Source organism: Astyanax mexicanus, chromosome 13 (assembly GCF_023375975.1).
Source record: "Astyanax mexicanus isolate ESR-SI-001 chromosome 13, AstMex3_surface, whole genome shotgun sequence".
In the NCBI taxonomy this organism is placed as follows: domain Eukaryota; kingdom Metazoa; phylum Chordata; class Actinopteri; order Characiformes; family Acestrorhamphidae; genus Astyanax; species Astyanax mexicanus.
The window spans coordinates 681,696-702,929 of record NC_064420.1 but is presented as its reverse complement, the minus strand read 5'-3'; the positions used below and the strand labels follow the sequence as shown (position 1 = coordinate 702,929).

Here is a 21,234-nt window from a genome sequence, read left to right as displayed (position 1 = left end):
GATCCCAAGCACAAGGCCAAAGCAACACAGGAGTGGATAAACAACAGACAAAACTTTGAATGTTGTACTAAACCCAAGTGAATGAAACTATTAGAAAGTTACAGAGCACAACAGTCATCCAATCAACCTGAAGAACACTGAAGCAAATTTGTTCAGAGAAATGGGAGAAAAAAATCTTCCATTGATTTTCCAAATGAGAGAGTGAGCAAAGCTGGAGGACACTTAGACTACATTCACATAACAATCCACATTGCTCAAATCCGATTTTTGATCTGTATCTGTGTGTAATGTGAACAAATCTGTCCCTGAAATCACTCACAAGTGCACATTGACACGTGTATAAACGTCTCTTTCTTTACCAACAACAAACAAAAACTCATATTAGAGAGACGAGAGACTCATAGCTTTATAAAAGTGAGAACTGGATATGTTAGCAGCTCACATGTGGAGCATCTTTTGCTTAAGTGGAGAGCAAACAGCCATGGATCAGGAACGTGTTCAATTTAGGACTGCATATAAAGTGACTCAAAACAGATTTGAAAAATCTGGCACATTCACTCAAACATGAAAAAATCTGATCTGAGCCACATAACACTTAACTGTGGTTGTTCTACCAAGTGGGCTAGTACTAAGAGATGCTTAAATGAATGGAATAAATGTCTGGAATAAATACTGTCATTGGAAAAGTGTCAATTGTAACCCAGACAAATCTGATGACAAAACTGATGAACAATGCAATCCGTCCATGAACTTTTGCTCATCTGTCGCGCATGGACTGTAGCAGATGACCTTTTTGATATCCTTAAGGTTATCTGTGAAACTCCTAAAGAGCAAAAGACTGAGTGTGTGGTCAGTGTGAAGATACGGGAGAAATCTGGACCCCTCGCTCATTATGTTACCATGGCAAACACGGCCATAATGGCCTGACATTTTCACGTATGACGCAAAGAAAGTATAGAGGGCTTGACATATGCTGAGGAAGTGTTGCAGGGCGAAGGGGTGCATCCAGTTATAGTGATATATAGGTAGAAAAAGTCTGGGGCTGGAGCTTAATTATTTCTGAAAGGAAAAAATAATCTCTCTCTCTTTCTCTCTCGTTCTCTGCCTCCCTCCTTCTATCCTTGCTCTCTCTCTCACTCTCTCTCTCTCTCTCCCTCTCTCTCACTCTCTCTATCACCGCCTTTCTGATCTTTAAAAGCCTCCCTCACTCTCATATACTCTCAACATATCCCTCTGGCTGCCGCATGACTGAACGGGGCTGAGTACCAGGCGGCTGAGGCTGAAGCTTGAAGCTGAGGAACGTGTAAAGAAAACAGAGAGAGGTCGGGGAAAGAAAGACAGAAGAGAGAGAGAGAGAAAGAGAAAGAAGGAAAGAGGAACACAGACATCCAGAAATAGCATCAGCCACGTCCGTACGAGCACACGAGCATGGAGAACCTCCAGAGGCCGGAGCGCAAGAAGATGCCATTCCTCTCCAACTTAACTGCCATCATCCTGTTGCTGGCGGCTCACTGCGGATCCTGTACGGCAGCCAGTCGCTTCGGCCCCCACAAGCTGTGCCTGTCCTGCAAGGACCCGCTGGGAATGGGCCGGCCCTCTCGGGATCACCTGGTGCCATCCAGCACAACCGTCCTGGCTCTGGGGGAGCCCTGTGGGGTGTACACCCTGAGCTGTGCCAAGGGCCTGCGCTGCATGCCCCCACCGAGAGAACACAGCCCTCTCCAGGCTCTGCTGCAAGGCAAGGGCTTCTGCGGCAAACACAGCAAGATGAGTCCCACAGAGAGACCACATTCCACAGGTAAACAGACACCTCTTTCTCTCTGTTGCAACTTTGCAAGTGAACTGATTCAGGTGAAAGGGAATCGGGAAATAGTGGAAACAGGGGTCCAGAAAGATGCTAGAATGCCAGAAGTTTAGATATGGCACTATTAACTATTTTTACTGTGTTGTCTTTAAATTAGAGGTAGTATTATATTGATGCATCATGATGAATGGACAGATTTAGAACAAAATGCTTGATTTTATCCTAATCTAAAAAGTGCTTAACAGATAAAAAAAAGGTTCTGGGCAAAGAGCATATGTACTAAAAAAGTCTCCTCAAAACAAGCATGATTTATTAGTATTAGTTTTATTGTTATTATAATAATAATTATAAGCGAAAGTAACAGAAATGAATCAGATGTGCTTCCCAAAGGACCATAAGAAAATCAGATCCTTAAATCCTCAGATCCTCAGATCCTACTTTTTTCTAAGCTTTGCTTCATAAGGGTCCAGGGTTTGTAGCCTCGCCTCACCCTGCCCTGACCGCACGGGTGCTGGCTGCTGTATTCCTCTATTCCTCTATTCCTCCACAGCTCTGCTCACAGAGCGCAGCTTCTTCCTTTGCCTCCACTTTGCCATTGCACCGGGCAGCATGCAGCAGGGAAAATGACAGGCGTAATCCAGTTTAAGCGCTCCAGCAAATAGCAGCAGCATGTGTTTCGAGTTCCAGGGGTGCATTGGCAAGCGCTCGGCTTGTCCAGCGCGCTGGTAGGATGACAAAAATGCTAGTGGAGGCAGGGCAGGAGCATAAAAACGCCGGGAATAGCTGCTGGTTTGCATGCAATGGCAATGAATTCCTTTGCGGTAAGAGAGCATTTCTGCGACTTGAGGCTTTTGGGTGGTGTGATTGAGCTGATGGCTAACAGATCACTTGCTGTCACTGCTCGTGTGTGTGTGTGTATATATGTGTGTGTGCACGAGTGTATGTTTCTTGGGGGGTATAGTAGATATAGCATGTATCGTAAGTGTAGAGTGTAGAGCCTACAGTGACTAACCCTAAAATGTGTGTTTTCACTTTTAGTCACAATCAATGTGTCTGCATACTGCAGTGCTTTCATTTTTAATTTTGCAAAAAAAAATGCATGTTAAAAAAGAGGGTTTTTTTGTTTTTGTGAAAGTGTGTGTGCGTGAGTGTGTAAGTGAGTGAGCAGTTTTTCCAGTGTGTGTGTATGTCACTCACATTGTGACAGTGCTGATTCATTCATATAGCAGGTGTCTCCATCTACTGTTTCTTATAAGCTACTGCGAACAAGCAGGAAAAGTGATTTAGAGAGTCATTTAAAGATTTTTCTCTTTTTAAAAGATTTTTAATGTTTTAAAATGCATTTACGTGTTTTTTTGTTGTTGTATTCCAGGTACCCCAAATACTTCACACAGTGGCGAAATCGATAAGGTTAGTCATGTCTTTTTCTTTATTTTTGCAACAGCTCATGCCCTCAGATTTTAATCTACCCATGATTATCACTTATTATGTCCATTATAGGACTAGTGCTGGGTGAGTGGGATCTGAATACTTAAGTGCTCTTCTGATGACTGTAAGCCCCTCAGATTTTTTCATGATTCATCACATACTCTTCAGAGTCCAAAGCATCTCCTGGTCGGCCCCATCCCTTTCAGATTGCTATCTGCAATGCAGGAACAGCTGTTTCATCCTAAAACCATTTAAAACAAGAGGAAGGGGCCAAAAAAAAGCATTTACTGTGATATCAGTACACAGAGGCGCTGTATTACGGTGTGCACCAAACTTCAATACAATGATGCCCAAGCATATCTTATCACATTCTTGATCACAGAGGTATGCAAGAGGTTGTCTCTTCTCTTCATATTTACCATCTCTCCCTCTGCGTTTTCATTTCCTCCCCAGGCGCCGTGCCGGAAGCTGCTCAATGCTGTGCTGCGGGGTCTCGAGCTCACCATCTTCCAGTCTGACCGTGATATTTACATCCCCAACTGTGACACTCGTGGATTCTACAGAAAAAAGCAGGTAATACAGTGAGTCATGCTAAATCCACATTTCACCCAGATCCTTACAAAGCATGAGTTCCTAACCCTGGCTCTGCAGTACCTCTGATGATGAGTCATGAATATAAGGGTGGACAATCTTGTAATATTACAATATTAATAAAAAATATATTTTATTATAACCTATGCAGATGATATTGCAGATACTGTCAACACTGTAAGAACATTATGAGTAAATGTGTCCCAATCCCAGTTGTTTGCATGCAGATTGCAGTTTTAATTTGATCCCTGAGTAAAAAAACAACGTATCACATTTGATCCATCAAATCTAATCTTGTAGTTAATCTCAAAGTAAAATCATGTTTTCTAGTAAAATATGTATAGCATATTTACTTTACACTATAAAATAGAAGTATTATAGTGTTTATTATCTCATAATAACTCGTAGTATCTGTCTGACTGATATCACTCATCATTCAGCTGTTATGGCTTTTCTAGTTCAGTTTATTTAAGTATATTTTTTGTTAAGTATACTTAACAAGAACAGTTCATACTTTTATCATTAAAATTATAATGTTTAATACTTAAATACATACTAAATATACTATTTTGGAACAACATACGGCAACTTAGATATAACAAAAGCATTAGGTTGCGCTTTTGAGTGCTTTTTTTTCATATAACTTAGGTATATGTTTAAATAAATACACAAAAATAAGTATAAAATATGTGTTACTTTGAATTTGTGGGTAAACTAAGGGCAATTTTGGTTGGTACCACATCTGTATGGATCCTTTAGGGTGGGTTTCCTTGGGGAAATTAGGAGTAAAAAATCTTAAATCTTAATCTTTAAAAAAACTGTAACTTAGCTATTTTTTGTCTACTTAAAAATAAAAAAGGCTAGCTAGCTAACTTAGCTAGGTTAGCTCACTAGTTAGCTAAATTTTGTTAGCTAGCATTGTTAGCTTCGCGTTTTTACATTTCTGAGGTAAACACGTAGCTAAAACATTAATAGCAGTTTAGTAAAATACACAAAGTAATAAAACAATATCTCACCATATGTTTTAATGTTTTAATTAATAACTTTGGGTATTCTTATTGGCTAAATTTACAAGAAACTTGTATTCTGTCAGCTTTAACTAGCCAGCTAACCCTAGCCAGCTAACCCTAGCCAGCTAACCCTAGCTAGCTAACCGTTATTACTAGCAACCTGACAGAACAATCAGCTAGCTAGTTAGCTAAGCTAACCCAGCTAACTTACCTCATATTTTACAGCAATGCTTATTTAATTCATTTTAATTTGAACAGAATATGACATGGTTTAAATTCAAATCACTTCTGACTCTATACAATTAACACTAATGTTATAGCTCAGAGAAACATTAACTTATTTATTCTACCGAAAAGTGGGTTAATTAGCATTACATGCTCAAAATGTCCACAAATGAGCTGTTACTGTGTTGCTAACATAATATTTAAAATCACATAAGCTTCCTATAAAACAATCGATCTATAAAACCAACATCAGGCATAAAATTGTCCTTATTTCTATTAAATAAATGACCTATGTGAATCTACAGAGTTATGCTAAATTTGAACTGGAACACTCCTTTTTCGACTATGATAACTAGCTCACTTACCTCATATTTTACAGCAATACTTATTTTATTCATTTCAATTTGAGCCGGAATGCTCCTACAGTTTTAATTCCTATTCAGGGGTTTGGGTGCAAAATCGAAGTGCTTGACCTACACCTAAACAGTAGTAAAAGCAGTGATATTATTATAAAGAGCCCCTAAGATAAAGTCAAGTTTAAAAAAAAATTAAAAAAAAAGGCGTGGCTACTACTTATTAAGGTGTAGGAACAAGATTCTAAGGCCTGGCCATGACTTATTAAGGCATTGAAAGGATAACCTAATGCATGGGAATGAGACCCACCAGATCCTACAGCGTGGGATTGAGATAATTAAGGAGTGGCCACGACTTATTAAGGCTAAATCTAAAATTTGCTGCCAGAGCCAACACATACAAACTGAATACCTACATCATCACTGTGTCCGACGCTGTGTCCGGTTGTAAAGTAACATCAAAACCAGTTGTTTATGTGCTGCATGATACTAAATTTAAACAAATGCAAATGTATATATCTATTAAAGACTAAAGGTTGTCTCTTAGTTCGTTCTCTATTTTTGACCCCGTCTCAATGTTCGACAGTGTCGCTCCTCCAAGGGTATGCAGCGCGGACACTGCTGGTGCGTAGATGAGCTTGGCGTCGCCCTGTCGGCCCGTGCCGGCGAGGATGGCACCCTACCCTGCGACGGCGAGTGACGGGTGGCAATCGGCCCCACAGCTCTGAGCCAGGAGGAAAAAGAGGGAGAGGAGAAATGCAGGGAGAGGGGTTGAAGATTTTTGCTTACGCTGGACACTGCCTGGCCAGGAGCACCAAGGGATAAAGTCAAGCCACACGGGAACCAGACGCCCACATCCAACCACTCCTGACCAGCCCAAACCGAAGGTCCTCGTGTCCACTGCCATAAAGTTGCCGCAATCCTGTGGATCAGGCATGGACAGCGTAAGCACCAGAGCCAACATTGAAGCTGTGGTAGGCCACCAAGTCCCCAAGAGCTAAGCCCAAACCCAACAGGCCCCTCAACACTACAGTCCCTTTCTTTGCCGTAGCCATCACTGCCTGTGTCTTGTATATTTTAATACTGTTAAATCAGATGGGGCCACCATGCTATTTTGCTTTCAAACCCCTCATAATTCCCTTGTCCCATAATGTCCACCACCACCCCTCCCTCCCTCTCCAAAGATACACTGACTTAAACTATTACGTATGAAATATACCTTTCCGTCTAATTTATTCTGGAGTATTACTCTGTTTCCTCAAAGACTTGCATACTTCTGAACTGTCGCCAATGTAACCAAGACATTGACACACTATCCCATTGTGCACATGATTTGTGAAAGCATTCAGCCCTTTCTTTTGTGTCAAAGTGACACGCTAACCGCTAATACATAGTGGATTGTTTGTACATAAATGCATTTTTGTTTGTGTGTGTGTATGTATGTGTTAAGTGTGTGTGTGTGTGTGTGTGTGTGTGTGTGTGTGTGTGTGTATTTTAGGTAGATAACATGGTTCTTGAGAGCTGATGGCTGTTACTCTTTCTGAAAAGTCGTTAGGCATATTTTTATATACTTCAATATTATATTTTATATATATAAATATATATAAATTGCAGGTTTATTTAATGAACTACGATGCCATGTATTTTTATATTGTCAGCTTTTTTTCATTATGGAGAAACTCATAGAAAAGAAAACAGTGAACACAAAGCTTTAAAGGCACATTCATGAAAAGGAAACACACCCTCAAAATCTACTGTGCTGCTCTACATGTGATTAAAGGAATAGTTTAGTGAATTATCAGATCATCTGCATTGCAGAACAGTATTAAAAACACACTTCTGTCTATTTATGTATAGGGTTAAATCAGGTGTACACTCCAATTTATGTACTGTCGAACGTTTATCTGTGTTCATGTTTTTTAAAACTCTACCCTTAGCTTAAATTTGAAATAAGATTAAACAAATGTGAGGGGGAGTTTGGGAGGGGCACTGGGTGATGTATGGGTTTAGGGGCGGGGCAGAAAGGAGAGCTGATTGGGCTGAGCACTGTGCCTATGTTAGCGGTGAGACACAGATGATTGGACATGTTTACCTAAAACATTTTTTTTAACTTGGGTATGACATTGTTCGGACATCTGACCTCTGACCTCTGAGGTAAATGAAATACAGTATAAACCACATGCATTTGTCTTTGTGAAACTAAATTGGAATATCAAAAATATTTTAGACCTGTTTTTTTAGAGCTGAGATTGGGAACAGCCTAGTCCAGTGTTTTGTTAGCGTTAATATTAAACATACCAGATTTGATAAACATGCCATATTTGCTGAACTATTCCTTTAAATGATGATTCTTTATCATCTTTATCATTTCATCATGTTTGCAATGTATACTAATTGAAACACAGTACAATAGCAAATCTGTTGTGAAGCAACATTTTATGATTTTAATTTAAATCATAGAGAAAATGATGAATGTGCACCAAAAACTGTGTGATTTCATCCACCCAATTCACATTCATTTCCTTGTGTCAGTGTGTGTGTAAGTGTATAAATGTGTGTATGAGTATGAAAGAGGTTGCAGGTTCTTGCAAAGTTGGTGTAAGAACTTAAATAACTAAAATAACAAAACAAAATAAATGAATTATTATGGAAGAAAAACGACATATAAGCTATGTTACCTTACATCTGACAGTCTGGTGTGTCTTCTTTAAAAGCTGCACTAAAAAAAACTTAATGTAAGAAGCCTTTCAGCTGTAGATTTCCTAATGTTTTGTGTCACCTTTCATTTATAGCTGCAATAATTAAAGGATTTAAAGAGACTTTATTGTCATTCACATTATATGTGGTACATATGTGAAAGGAAATTGTAATTTTACAGTCCAGTTACACCCAAAAGAGCAACTGTTAAAATAAGATAAAATAAAATAAAATAAAATATATCTGTAGCATCATGGATGATTATGAATGAAGAGCAGTAACATGATAAAGTGTCAGTGTTGTTTTAAATATGTAATTATTCTTGAAATGTCAGTGCAGTTTGTTGGCTAGGTGGAGTTTAAGAGTCTTACAGCTTCTGGAAAGAAGCTGTTTCTCAGTCTTATTAACCATGTAACAAGTGTTATTCCCTTTACCTGCCAGTGGTTTTAATGTTATGGTGCATGCTACACTAAGCTAAATGTGTATAGTGTTGAGTTAAATCAGTGTCACCAAACCCTGAACCAAAACCTATTTTTGTACCTTTTCTAAACTAAAAAAATTGTATGCCTGAATTTTAAATATCTAAATATTTGAAGGAAAACGTTCAACAAAAGATTTCACACACTTTACTTTCAAGAATCATGTTTTTTTTTTTTGGTTTAGCTTATGGTGAAACTGATTTAACTCCATACCATAGAACATCTGCAACACTGACTGACTGACTGTGCATGATCTAAACTACAGAACAGGAAAGGACTACAATTTCCGCCTCCTCCAGCATGCCACGTGATTTCAGATGCCTTATTCTCATTGGTTGCACTCACCTGTCAGTCAGGAACACGTGTGACGTGGGCCCCAGGTGAGCAAATTTGCCATTTCTCCCAGCTGTCAAAACCCCTATTTTATGGAAATTAGTGAAACGGTTATTTTGGAAGTTTATTGGAAGTTTAGTGCTTAAAACGTTAAATTTTGAGTAAAATCAGGCAGGATAAAGGTTAAATCTGAAAATATGGTGGCTGGTGTGGATGCTGCTCTACAACCCAACCTTTAACTGGAGCCGGAGCTGGAAACAGGAAGTTCGAATCAGCTTAACGAACCGATTCAGTCGAACGGTGCAATTCACTGAATCGAACGGCCTATTCAAACAAGTTACATTCATTTTAAGATAAGATAATCCTTTATTAATCCCACAGAGGGCAAATGTGCAAAAGCACAACAGTGCAAAGGACATCAAAAAACGTCAGGAAAATATACATTTGTCTAAATAAACAAAGAATAGAAAAAAACACACACTTAATACACTTAATACACTTAACGAACATTTTTGTGGTGAACAAAAAAATCGTAAACATTTTATGTAGACCAAGAATTGAACCCCAGACTGACACATGATATGGTAGCTCACTATCAGCCTCAGGTAGTGGTGTTATCCACTGCGCCACACCAACCACCATATTTACATTTATATATACACATTTAAAGATTTTAAGGAAAAAAAAATAATGAGTGATGAAACGGAAGATTTTGCACAAAACTTTACCAAAAAAACGCCATTTTATGAATAGGTACTTCTTATATTATTTGACCCTGGAAAGAAAGCATAGTGCTTTGCTGTTTTTCTAATGCTTTTTTCTAAATATAATAAGTATCTTTAATGTTTATCATTAATATTTATTTATTTTATATTTATTTATTAGTGTTATTAGTATTAGTATTATTATTAAAGACTACAGAAAGGCAACTTACTACTCTAAATGAAGCAAAAAATATATATATATTTTTAAAGATGCAACGAAAGACTTTGCACAAAAATTGTAAAAAAAAAAAAAAAAAGCCATACTGTCGATAGGTACTTTTACTGTTTATTATAATAACTTTTTTAATTATTATTATTAATGACTACAGAAAGACAACGTACTACTCTCCCAATTAACATATAATAAAAAAAATATTAAATTAAATAACACCTCACGCTAGGTAGTCACTGTTTGCCTGGTCACTGTTTAGTCTCTTCTTTTCTTTAAAAAAATATATATATATTTTTTTGTTTTGTAATTTTAAACATATTAATAGAGGACATTTGCGCGAGATTATTATTGCCTGGAACCGATTCAGCAGACCGAACGAATCGTTTCGAGAGTCGGTTCCTCCGGCTATCAGCAGCAGCAGCGGGAGCAGGAAAACAGCAGCAGCGGCCGAAACGGAGCGAAGCCGGAGCTCCAGCGTTTCTCTGAGGCAGCGAGGAGGCGGGCGAGCCGCGCGATGGCCTCCCACAGTAACAGCGGCCCTCTGGTCATGCTGGCGCCCAAAACCAAGACCAAAAAGAAGCACTTTGTTCAGCAGAAGGTGAAAGTGTTCCGTGCTAACGACCCGGTGCTCAGCGTCTTTATGTGGGGAGTGAATCACTCGGTAGGTTCTGGTTCTTTTTCAGCCTGAACTTTAACCCGAGATAATTCCTATTTTTATAGGCTAACTGCTCATGCTAGAACCCCGTCTGGGTGTTAAATTGTCGGTTAGGGGGCTGAGGAAAGAGCCTGGGTAATTTTTTGGCCCATAAATGGTGCAGAAATACAGTGTAGGAGAAGCTAGCATTAGAGGTGGGTTACTTGCGTCCGGAAAGTAAAAATCCACCCCAGGGTTTTGCACCAACTGCCTGGGCGGGTCTAATAAGCCGAGCTGCAGCAGAGCCGCCCAGGCAGTTGGTACAAAAGCCTGGGGCGGAGTTTTACTTTCCGGCCGTAAGTAACCCACTTCTAGTTTTAAATGCTAGCTAACAGCAAGATTCATAAAGAGGGCCGAGAAGCCGCAGTTTACGCTAGTTACTTAGTTAAACTACGTATATTTACCTTTTATTGCAATTTTAAAATTATTATTTGCAGAAATATTATGATTGAGTGATATATTAGCTTGTGAATGTACTGTTAGCAAATTAACACTGGATAATAAACACATTTTTACAGTTAAATTTGTCTTCGTGTTTGGCAATGTTCCGTTCCACCTTAAATTGTGCAGCAGCTACAGTGAGACGCATGCACTGGCTGCAGTATTTAAGGTGGAATAGAGATAAAAAGGATATATATATATTTCTTTAACATTCTGGACACGAATTATTACCCAGCTCTAATATGAAGCAGATTTTTTTTCATACCACCTTAAACACTGCAGTCAGTGCATGGGTCTCACTGTAACTGCTGCACAATTTAAGTTGGAACAGAATATCTGTAAAACAGTGTTTATTATCCAGTATTCATTTGATAAGCTATAATAATATTCACATATCACAATTATAATAAAATAATATTAATATACAAATAATATATTTTTAAAATACATACAAACGTAAATATATGTAGTTTATAGACAGTTTTCAGATGTGTCTGATTTGTTATGCTACATATTCGTATTTAATCACGCTTTACGGTCATATAATTTTTTTAGTTAAGTCCTTAATTGGTCAGTAAATGAACAGGAAGCTTACATTTAAGCCTATATTTGCTCAGAACATACTCTATGTTGGTAGCTTACTAACAAGCAAGCTGAGAAACTGAATAATGTTGCCTTATCAAGTCCTTTCCTCTTGGTTTCTTTAATTCATGTTAAAAAGGAATCTTCTTTAATATTATCTTGTGATGTTGTACAGATGTAAGTAAATCTAACAGTGCTGGTTTAGATGTCTCTAAAGAGTGTCCACTCTCTGTACTCTGTACTGTACTTGTGCTGTTTTCCATAAAATGCTTTTACCGCTACAGCACATTTGCATATTTAAAGCATGACCTGGCATATTTGTGTTTTTTTTCTCTTCTTCAGATAAATGATCTGAACCAAGTCCCAGTTCCAGTTATGCTTCTCCCTGACGACTTTAAAGCCAACATCAAAATCAAAGTCAACAACCATCTCTTCAACAAGTAATCTCCCCCCCCCCCCCCCCACACACACACACACACACACTCCATCACATTCACTCACTCGTTTATTCCAGTAACAATCAGCCCTTGCATCCATCAATCATCGTCTTTTTTGGTCTGTGAAAGATCTTGAGATTTTTGGTTTGAAAGTTGGTCATGATGAGCTCATAGTAAACATTATCACACACAAACACACACACACACACACACATATATATATATATATATATATATATATATATATATATATATATATATATATATATATATATATATATATATATAAATATATATATATATATATATATAGTGAATTTTGTAACAATCAGAGCTGTGGCTTCCAGAAGTGCCTGGAAATGATCAGTCAGAAAGCGAGTAAGACATTCCTGTGGTGTCTGTTTGTCAGTAAAGTTGGAGAGAGTTCGGCTGAGGAGGCTGTAATTACAGGAGACGCAACATGACTAGACTTTCTTCTTTCAGAGAGAATCTCCCCGGACATTTCAAGTTTAAAGAATACTGCCCTCAGGTCTTCAGGAATCTTCGAGAGCGATTTGGGATTGAGGATCTGGACTACCAGGTATTTAATGCGTATTCATTTATTACATTACCAATTTATCACTGTCAGAATGACCATTTTCTCACTGTTCGAATCCCGGTCATGCAGCTTGCCGTCAGCTGCAGGAGCCCTGAGAGAGCACAGTTGGTCTTGCTCTCTCTCTGGGTGGGAACAGTACAGTAGATGGCGCTCTTCTCTTTTCCGTAATCACTCCTTGGTTGATTTGGATCAGCACAAGGCTGCATCTGTGAGCTGATGTATTAGAACCGAGTCGCTGTAGGCGTTTTCCTCCGAGTGTTAGCGCTGTGATGCTACTTGGCAATGCTACAGCAGCATCAGCAGCAGCTCAAAAAGAGGCGGAGTCTGACTTCACATGTATCGGGGGAGACGTGTGCTAGTCTTCTTAACCCTACTTGTGTTGGGGGATCACGAGGTGTTAGAGGATATACTGCTGAGTAGGGGGAACATTGAGCAGATATATTGGGAAGAGAAATAAGAACCACTGTTAAAAGCATCCTATAACACTTTTATTATTTTCTAATAATGAATCAATGCCGTATCATCGCAGTGTTGTTTAATATGACTCATGTTTGTGTCTCTCGTAGGCGTCTCTGACCCGCAGTCAGCCTGCGAAGGGCGAAGGACAGAGCGAGGGTCTCTTCACTTCATACGACCGCACTCTAGTGGTCAAACTAATCTCTAGCGAGGACGTAGCCGACATGCACAACATCCTGTCTGAATATCACCAGGTACTTCTTAACATCTACTGTACATTATTACCTACTAACTTATGTTTTGTCTCCTTACAACCTCAAAATTAAATGTATTTTATTGAGATTTTAAGATTTTAAGACCAACACAAAGTAGCACATCATTGTAAAATAGAACGAATGGTTCTTAAAATTTTAATCAAATTAAGGGACAAGACCCATGATCACTCTGGAGGAGCTGCAGAGATCCACAGCTCAGTTGGATCAGGAGAATCTGTCCACAGGACAACTATAAGTCCTGCTCTCCACAAATCTGGCCTTTTATAGGAGAGTGGAAGAAGGAAACCATTGTTTAAAAGAAAGACGTAAGAAGTTCTGTTTGCAGTTTGTAGCTGCAAGTCCTGTAGGAACACAGCAAACATGTGGAAGAAGATTCTGTGCTCAGATCAGAACAAAGTTGAACTTTTTGGCCTAAATGTAAAGTGCAATATGTGGCAGAAAAGTATCACTGTTCATTACCCTGAATACTTCTGCTTTAGATTTTTATTTTATTAAATACATTTTTATTATGTTTAATTTGTGTGACACTTTTTTTAAAATAAATAATTTAATAAATAATTTTAATAAAATATATTGGTTTTACAAAGTTTGTGGTTGTAAGGAGACAAAATCTGAAAAGTTAAAGTGGTATGAATTCTTTTGAAAGCCACTGTATATTAATTAAAACAGGATTGGAATATTATATATTACTGATATCACTTGTATATTCTGTCATAGCTCATTTTTTATCATATCAGTTTTAGGTGGAGGACTCAGCATAGGTTGTTAAATGTTTTGCAACTCTGTTAAAAACTCATTTCTATTTATTTTATTTAGAAAAGATGACATCCCAATTTTTTAAAGCCAGACAGCACATGGTCTTTAGTCTGATCTCAGGCTAATTGAGTGCTCTCGTGTCTTGTAAATCGCCTGTGCCTGAAGAATTCACCCTTCATCTATTTATATCCTCTTCTGGCCTCCAATAAGGGAAAATAGGGCAACAGTGCATGTTGTCTGTATCGCCTCTGTAATCCAGGCCATTTTCATATTTCCCATCGTTTCCCTGACATAAGCAAATGACTTTGTTTTATTCTGTTCTGTTGCTCGCTGACTGTTGTCACTTCTTATGTAAAGCGAATGGTTTAATAAGGCGGTTTAATCATTATCTGCTGGAGTGCATCACAGTGTCTCCATCTGCAATTCATTTCACTATACACAGTAATCTAGACGTGTAATAAACACATATACATGTCCTCATATCTTGCTTTTATCAATAGTTCTTCACTCTTCTTTTGTAACTTAGTATTATGGTTAAGGATTCAAGTGGTCCAGCAGACTATAGTGCTGCCACTATGATTAGGAGATCGCTGGTTTGAATCCTGGTCATGCAGCTTGCCATCAGCTGCCGGAGCCCCGGGAGTGCACAGTTGTCCTTACTCTCCCTGGGTGGATACAGTAGTGCAGTAGATGGCGCTCTTCTCTTTCCCCTCATCACTCCTAGGGTGATAAGGATCAGCACACACAAGGCTGCATCTGTGAGCTGATGTATCAGAACCGAGTCGCTGCACTTTGCTTTCCTCCGAGCGTTAGCGCTGCTGTGATGCTACTCGGCAATGCTACAGCATCAGCAGCAGCTCAAAAAAAGGCGGAGTCTGACTTCACATGTTTCGGAGGAGGCGCATGCTAGTCTTCACCATTACTAGTGATATACAGGGGATATACAGCTAATTAGCAGCTGAATTAGAGAGTAAAAAAATAGAAGAACATTAGAAATAAATCTTATTTTAAATAAATCTTATTCTAGTCTATTATTAAGTGGTTTGATTGAGTGTTGTTTCGGATTAATTCAGTGTTTTATCGTACTGAGATTCTCAGAATCAGGATTTAAACAGAGGAGAACAACTTTTCTTTCATTTTCATCACTTATTTCTACTTATTGTCAGTATACCCTGGTATTTTTCAATATTATCAGACTGTGGAAGATACCAAACCATAACAGCCCTACCTACTCCATTGTATAACTGTAGAGTTATATCAGGTCAGTTCTTTGTTTATAGTGGTCTGAGCTTTGTGTGAGCGGGCGTTTTGTCTGATTCAGATGCAGTTGGATGATCAGAGGTTAGTCTGGAGGACGTCCAGACTCTACACAGCTCCCCGGGGCTGGATTTCACACACCCAGGAATTTGTCAGCAGCATATTTGCTGCGTCACACACAGATGTTTGGGCTTGCGAGACGCATCAAAGTGCTTCTGTATTCGTCCTCTTTCTGCTTTTCTGCATGCAGTTTCAGTGGAGCATGGGGTTTGCTCAGGTTCTGTACAGTCGTTTTATATAAAGCTATGGTGTCTAAAGCACTGCTATTTTGATTGAAAGATTGCTGGTTCAAATTCTGGTCATGGAGCCTTCCATCAGCTACCAGACTCCTGAGAGAGCACAATTGTTCTTGCTCTCTCTGGGTGGGTACAGTAGAATAGAATAGAACAATAACAACTCCAAGATTTGTAGTTCAAAGCTCAGTTCAAACGCTTTAATTACTAAAAGGATGTGGGGTTTAAATCAGGCTCAGGCTCATAATGACGGTTAATGGGCCGGGTCGGGCTTTAGTGGAGTTTGGTGTGGAAATGGGTCCAGCTTTATATACATATGTATATGTATTGCAGTAGGTTGTAGAGGGCTGTGTTGGTGAGTAAGTGCGTAACTCGTTTATTACGCCACAGAAGCCTTGAGACACGCGGTGAAGAAACAGACCAACTCGTAGTTTAATAGTCCCAGAGGCAGCAGTGTCCTCTGAGAATCACGGTTTATGGAGCCACAATATTTTTAGTTATGTTGCATGTAAAACAATTGTGTTACTAATGGCAGATTCTGATTCTTTTTTAAATTAAAGTTTTCATTTTTAAGAGAGAAAAAAAATCCAAACCTACATGGCCCTGTGTAAAAAAAAAGAAAAAGAAATAATAATTATATAGGGTAGGGCTGCAACGATTAGTCGATATAATCGACAATGTCGATTATTTAAATTTGTCGACTACAAAATTCATTGTCGACTAATCGTTAATTTGTAGCAGTACAGCATTCCACAAAGTGCTGGGGACAGAAGCACAATGGGAGATGGGTAAATGGCTCACTCACACAGTTTACACTGTTTGAGTGTCTTCAAAAGTGCCCAAACACAACAGATTAATATCAATAAATATCAGTATAATCCATGTTTAAACAACATCTGGATATTTAAATCTCTCGTTCAGCTGTTTTTCTGTTGTTTTTAGAGATGGAGGACAAGGCAGAAATAATCGTTGACTAGTCGACTAATCAAAAAAAAGATTAGTCGACTAACAAAATAATCATTAGTTGCAGACCTAATATAGGGTATATAAATAGGGTATTAGTATAGGATTTTTACCTTTACTATGTCCCTCCCCACAAACAAAAAAGGGAAATACCAGCATTTAAAAAAAAATTCAGAGTTATTGTTGTTGTTTAAAATGCATATTTAAATGGCTAAGTAGTACATGGTTATTTTGTGATAAAATTTGCTGTTTTGATAATGTTTCATTAATAATAATAATAAAAAACAAGGATTTATTTGGATTTATTCTGTCTTTTTGTTTTACTGCATGTCCAACGTATTGGATCAGGATTCTGTATCAGCGGATACTCAATCAATAGACACATGCTAGGACTCTGGGGCAAAAACATGTAACTGTTAAATCCCTGTATCTGTAACTCCTCTCTCTCAGCCTGTAACAGATTGTTGTTGATTGTTTTGCAGCACATAGTGAAGTGTCACGGCAGCACACTCCTCCCACAGTTCCTGGGGATGTACCGCGTCACGGTGGAGAACGAGCCCAACTACCTCATCGTGATGAGGAACATGTTCAGCCACCGGTTAGTCGTCCACAGGAAGTACGACCTGAAGGTGAGGAGTTTTTATTGTTTATTGTTGTTGTGTTTTTTTCTTCACTGTAAAGAACAGCTTTTATTTTTACAATAATTATAATACTAGTAGTTACAGTTATGATGAAAGAAACAGCTAAACCAAATAATAATAAATGCTCAGCAATAGAGGTTTTTGGTGATATACCTCCATATACCCCAAAAATGCACAGATACGCAGACTGACAGAAAGACAGACAGGTATACAAACACTAGCATTACAATAAATACAAACAGCTTTAAGCTTTTACTTTACAGCCCTGTTTTCCTTAAAACATCTCCTTATCTCTCCTCCTCATCTGAGTTTAATAGAGTTATTTGTAGTTCTCATCATATTAATCCACACCTGGTTTGGTAAATTGGTAAATTTGGTAATTCCTTGTTATGTTTGACTGTATGTATGTTTATTTATCTGTTAAAATCAAATGTGGTGCTTTTTTCAGGTAAAAACACTAATAGAGATAAATGGATTAGTGTAATTTGTATTGGTGCCTAAAACGTTTGCACCATATATATCCTAATGTAATGCTTTAGGTATTAATACTGTATTGTTGCTGCATTCAGCAATTGTGCAACAAATGATACTAGACCACAAGAGGGCGCTCTGGACTACCAGGCTGCTGTGGAATTGTGTAATGTGTCACTGTGAATACATTTCTTTCTAATGCTTACTTTTACCTTTTTTGTTGTTTTTTTCTGCAGGGTTCTTTAGTATCACGTGAGGCCAGCGATAAAGAGAAGGTAATGTTTTATTATTATTGTTGTGATTATTATGATTATTTCCCCCATGGAATACATTACATTTCATTCATTTTTATTATAATTGTTTGTCTCTCTGGTAATGGCAGGTAAAAGAGTTGCCCACCTTTAAGGATGTGGATTTCAGGAACAACATGCAGAAGGTCTATGTAACAGAAGAACAGAAGGAAAAGATAATGGAGAAGCTCAACAGAGATGTGGAGGTGAGGAGCTTTTTTATATAGAAAGAGAAACAGCCGTGAGAAGGAGTAGGAGAATACTTCACATACTTCCTATTCCCGTTTTTCTAGTCTACTTTAAACGTAAAACTTTCTACACAAAGTTAAATTTCTCCTCTGGCAGGAAACCGAGTTGTGTGAAGGATATATGTGGGATTTTAACTGATCAAAAAATGCTAAAAACCAGCAGCACTTGTTGAATGGAGAATTTCTGATTTATTAGCAATACAAGAATACACACAGGAAAAAACAACCAAACTACAGACACACATTTCCTCAAATATCCTAAAGAAACTCTTTTATAGTAAAATCCTCATTCATACCTTCAGGAAATAGTCTTTTAGGATAAAAAATCCAAAAGATTTTAACTGTTGCCATATAGAAATTTTTTTTTCTGCAATATTCTCTTTATTCTGTTGTAGTTTCTCGTGAAGCTGAAGATAATGGACTACAGCCTGCTGTTAGGGATCCATGACGTGGGCCGGGCTGAGCGTGAGGAAGAGGAGGCTGAGGAGCCGAGCTGTGAGGATGAAGGAGACGCTGAGAACGGTCTGAATCCGCAGGCCGGCTCGTTCGGAACGTCTCCTGAGGGCATCGCCGGATACATGAACTCGTTCAAGCCGCTGGGCCCCGGAGAGTTCGACCCGTACGTGGACGTGTACGCCGTGAAAAGTGCGCCAGGTACGTTTCTGTGGAAACGAGAGAGGAAAAGGATACATTGATCAGAACTACTGTTTTTTTTCGCACAATAAGACTCGTCAGTGCGCCTTTAATGCATTATACACCTGTATCAGTTAGCATTAGCATTTGCTGCTAACCACGCTATGCACTAGCTCTTTGGCCACCAGAGGTAAGTGTTATCGGCCTTTAGCCTGCTGTTAACCCTGGCTAGCACTGCTGGAGCAGCATTAGCATTGCTGCTAACAGTAAACCTCTAATGCTAATGCTCCGGGTCTAGTGGAAATCTGGAAATCTAAGCTTACAGTAAATAAAGGGAAGTGCTTTACTCACCCAAATAAACAGTTTTCAGGGGGAAAATCTGTGCAGATTAACATCCATTTTTTTCTACAGTTTTGTTTACTTAACTTAGGTTTACATTACTTAGAATGAGGTAAAAGGAAAACATGGTGACACCCCTGTTCCTTACTAGTGTTGCACAAAAAATGACCTATATAGTGCAAAAAATATGGTACTGCTTTTGTGTGAGTCGCTTTACCATTCTGCAAAAAATGCAAAAAAAAAAAAAAATATATATATATATATACGTATGTATGTATGTATGTGTATATATATATATATATGACAAAGTGTAATCTGAGCCAAGTTACAGCAGGAAACAGAAATGCTGATGAGCTAAACACCCAGGCCTGTGATTGGCAGAGAGAGCCGTACAGTAAGCATGTCATTTCCTGCTGGTTTCCAGGAGCGCCGCAGAGGGAGGTGTACTTCATGGGTCTTATAGACGTGTTGACGCAGTACGATACCAAGAAGAAAGCTGCTCACGCTGCGAAAACAGTGAAACACGGGGTGAGTTAAAGTGGAAGTGTCAAATAAACTTCAAATTGGTAAAGAACCTTAGCAGCTTTTTACAGCATCTTCAATAAAACAAAATTCTCACTCAAAAACTATTTGTAGTGCTTTAAAAATACTAACTCACATTTTTATATCACTACATAACTATTTTTTGTATTTTATTTTCTTCAATCTAGCTCACAAGATCCAAACTCCTTTAAAAAAAAAAAAAAAAGTTCCTTTTCACTGTATTTTTTATGTTTACCTGCATCTTTTTATAAGCAGAAACTCTGCTGAGATCAATATTATTCCACCTTATTAATGGCTTTTTTCAACCTGTGTGTTAGAATTTCCAGTTGTTTTGTATTAAATTGTATTATTGTTTTAATTTTCTATCGCCATTTCCTTTTTATTGAGTTTATTATTTGTCAGAAATTGAATTATAATGTATTTTCTTTGTTTGATCTTTTCCAGGCCGGTGCAGAAATATCCACCGTTCATCCAGAACAATACGCCAAACGTTTCCGAGACTTCATCTCCAATATTTTTGCGTAGCCGAGTCTCTCCCCACGTTGCTCAGCTCCAGTATCTCTGCGATGGTTTTGTATATATGTTTTACAAGAAGAAAAAAAAAGAAAAGAAAACACAACATGATTCCATAAGCACACTAGATAAAACAAGACTTTTTTTTTTAAAGATGGGCTTAAAAAAACATTCTGATCAATGTTAAGTAAATGTGCATATTTATTGGTGACTAGGCTAAGATGAGACTGAAATCATCTTGTAATATCGTATCTAAATATATATATAAATATATAAATCTCTCGTTGAGGGTGAATACACACATGAAGAAGGGGACGCAGCGTAATCTGTAAAGAAACTTAAAAGAAGATGTAGCAGCTCCACACACACACACTACACTCTACACCTCCCTGTGAGCTTCTCTCTCTCTCTCTCTCTCTCTCTCTCTCTCTCTCTCTTTCTCTTTTTCTCTCGTTCAGAGTGGAGGAGAGGAAATGCCTTAGCTTGCCATCGTCAGTGTGAAACAGAACAAACGCGTGAAGTTCTGCCGTAGTCTTTAGTGCAGAGCTTTTAGCAGCGTCGCTCTCTATAAGCTGCACCAGGACCAGTTATTATTATTATTATTATTATTATTATTATTATTATTATTAATTATTAATTAATATTATTAATTCAACTGGCTGCCAACATTTAGGTGTCTTTTGGGGGGAGAAAAAGGAAAAAAATAGATATATAAAGCAATATTTTGAATGTTAATTATTCATACAAATGCCTAGAGAGTTCAGAGTCCAGGATGTTTTCTAGCCATTTTATGCAATTTAGCTTTAAGATTGAAAAGAGAACATTTTGTAGCTTAGACACAATAGAGGCTGTTCAGTTCGATTAGGATCTCATGCCTTATTGTTGCATTTTATTTATATTGCAAATCAGTGTTTGGACCAAATATATTTTTCAAAGATTTTCACAAAC

General features: G+C 38.2%; 3 protein-coding genes across 3 annotated transcripts in view; 2 read left to right on the top strand and 1 right to left on the bottom strand.

Annotated features, from left to right (window-relative positions):
* spryd3 (SPRY domain containing 3) overlaps positions 1-3,357 on the bottom strand; it is a 58,969-nt gene extending 55,612 nt beyond the window's left edge. The window contains exon 1 of the mRNA XM_022677055.2: positions 3,336-3,357. The gene's annotated coding sequence lies outside the window, so the exon portion shown is untranslated. The remainder of the gene's footprint in view (positions 1-3,335) is intronic.
* Positions 1,104-8,161, top strand: igfbp6b (insulin-like growth factor binding protein 6b). The gene is made up of 4 exons (XM_007237842.4): positions 1,104-1,798; positions 3,177-3,214; positions 3,686-3,805; positions 5,998-8,161. The coding sequence occupies exons 1-4, from the start codon at positions 1,429-1,431 to the stop codon at positions 6,109-6,111; spliced, it is 642 nt and encodes a 213-aa protein (XP_007237904.1). The 5' UTR covers positions 1,104-1,428; the 3' UTR covers positions 6,112-8,161.
* A 2,088-nt stretch (positions 8,162-10,249) lies between these two features.
* pip4k2ca (phosphatidylinositol-5-phosphate 4-kinase, type II, gamma a) lies at positions 10,250-21,233 on the top strand. The gene is made up of 10 exons (XM_022677057.2): positions 10,250-10,517; positions 11,916-12,013; positions 12,494-12,590; positions 13,175-13,318; positions 17,091-17,237; positions 17,957-17,995; positions 18,103-18,216; positions 18,654-18,912; positions 19,655-19,758; positions 20,218-21,233. Exons 1-10 carry the CDS (start codon positions 10,371-10,373, stop codon positions 20,296-20,298), a joined length of 1,230 nt encoding a protein of 409 aa, XP_022532778.1. The 5' UTR covers positions 10,250-10,370; the 3' UTR covers positions 20,299-21,233.
* The last annotated feature ends 1 nt before the right edge of the window (position 21,234 follows it).

Coding starts and splice junctions, on each gene's coding strand:
- igfbp6b (XM_007237842.4), top strand. CDS start 1,429: ATGGAGAACCTCCAGAGGCCGGAGCGCAAGAAGATGCCATTCCTCTCC. Junction 1,799..3,176: donor AGAGAGACCACATTCCACAG/GTAAACAGACAC, acceptor GTTGTATTCCAG/GTACCCCAAATACTTCACAC. Junction 3,215..3,685: donor ACAGTGGCGAAATCGATAAG/GTTAGTCATGTC, acceptor TTTCCTCCCCAG/GCGCCGTGCCGGAAGCTGCT.
- pip4k2ca (XM_022677057.2), top strand. CDS start 10,371: ATGGCCTCCCACAGTAACAGCGGCCCTCTGGTCATGCTGGCGCCCAAA. Junction 12,014..12,493: donor AACAACCATCTCTTCAACAA/GTAATCTCCCCC, acceptor TTCTTCTTTCAG/AGAGAATCTCCCCGGACATT. Junction 13,319..17,090: donor TCCTGTCTGAATATCACCAG/GTACTTCTTAAC, acceptor ATTGTTTTGCAG/CACATAGTGAAGTGTCACGG.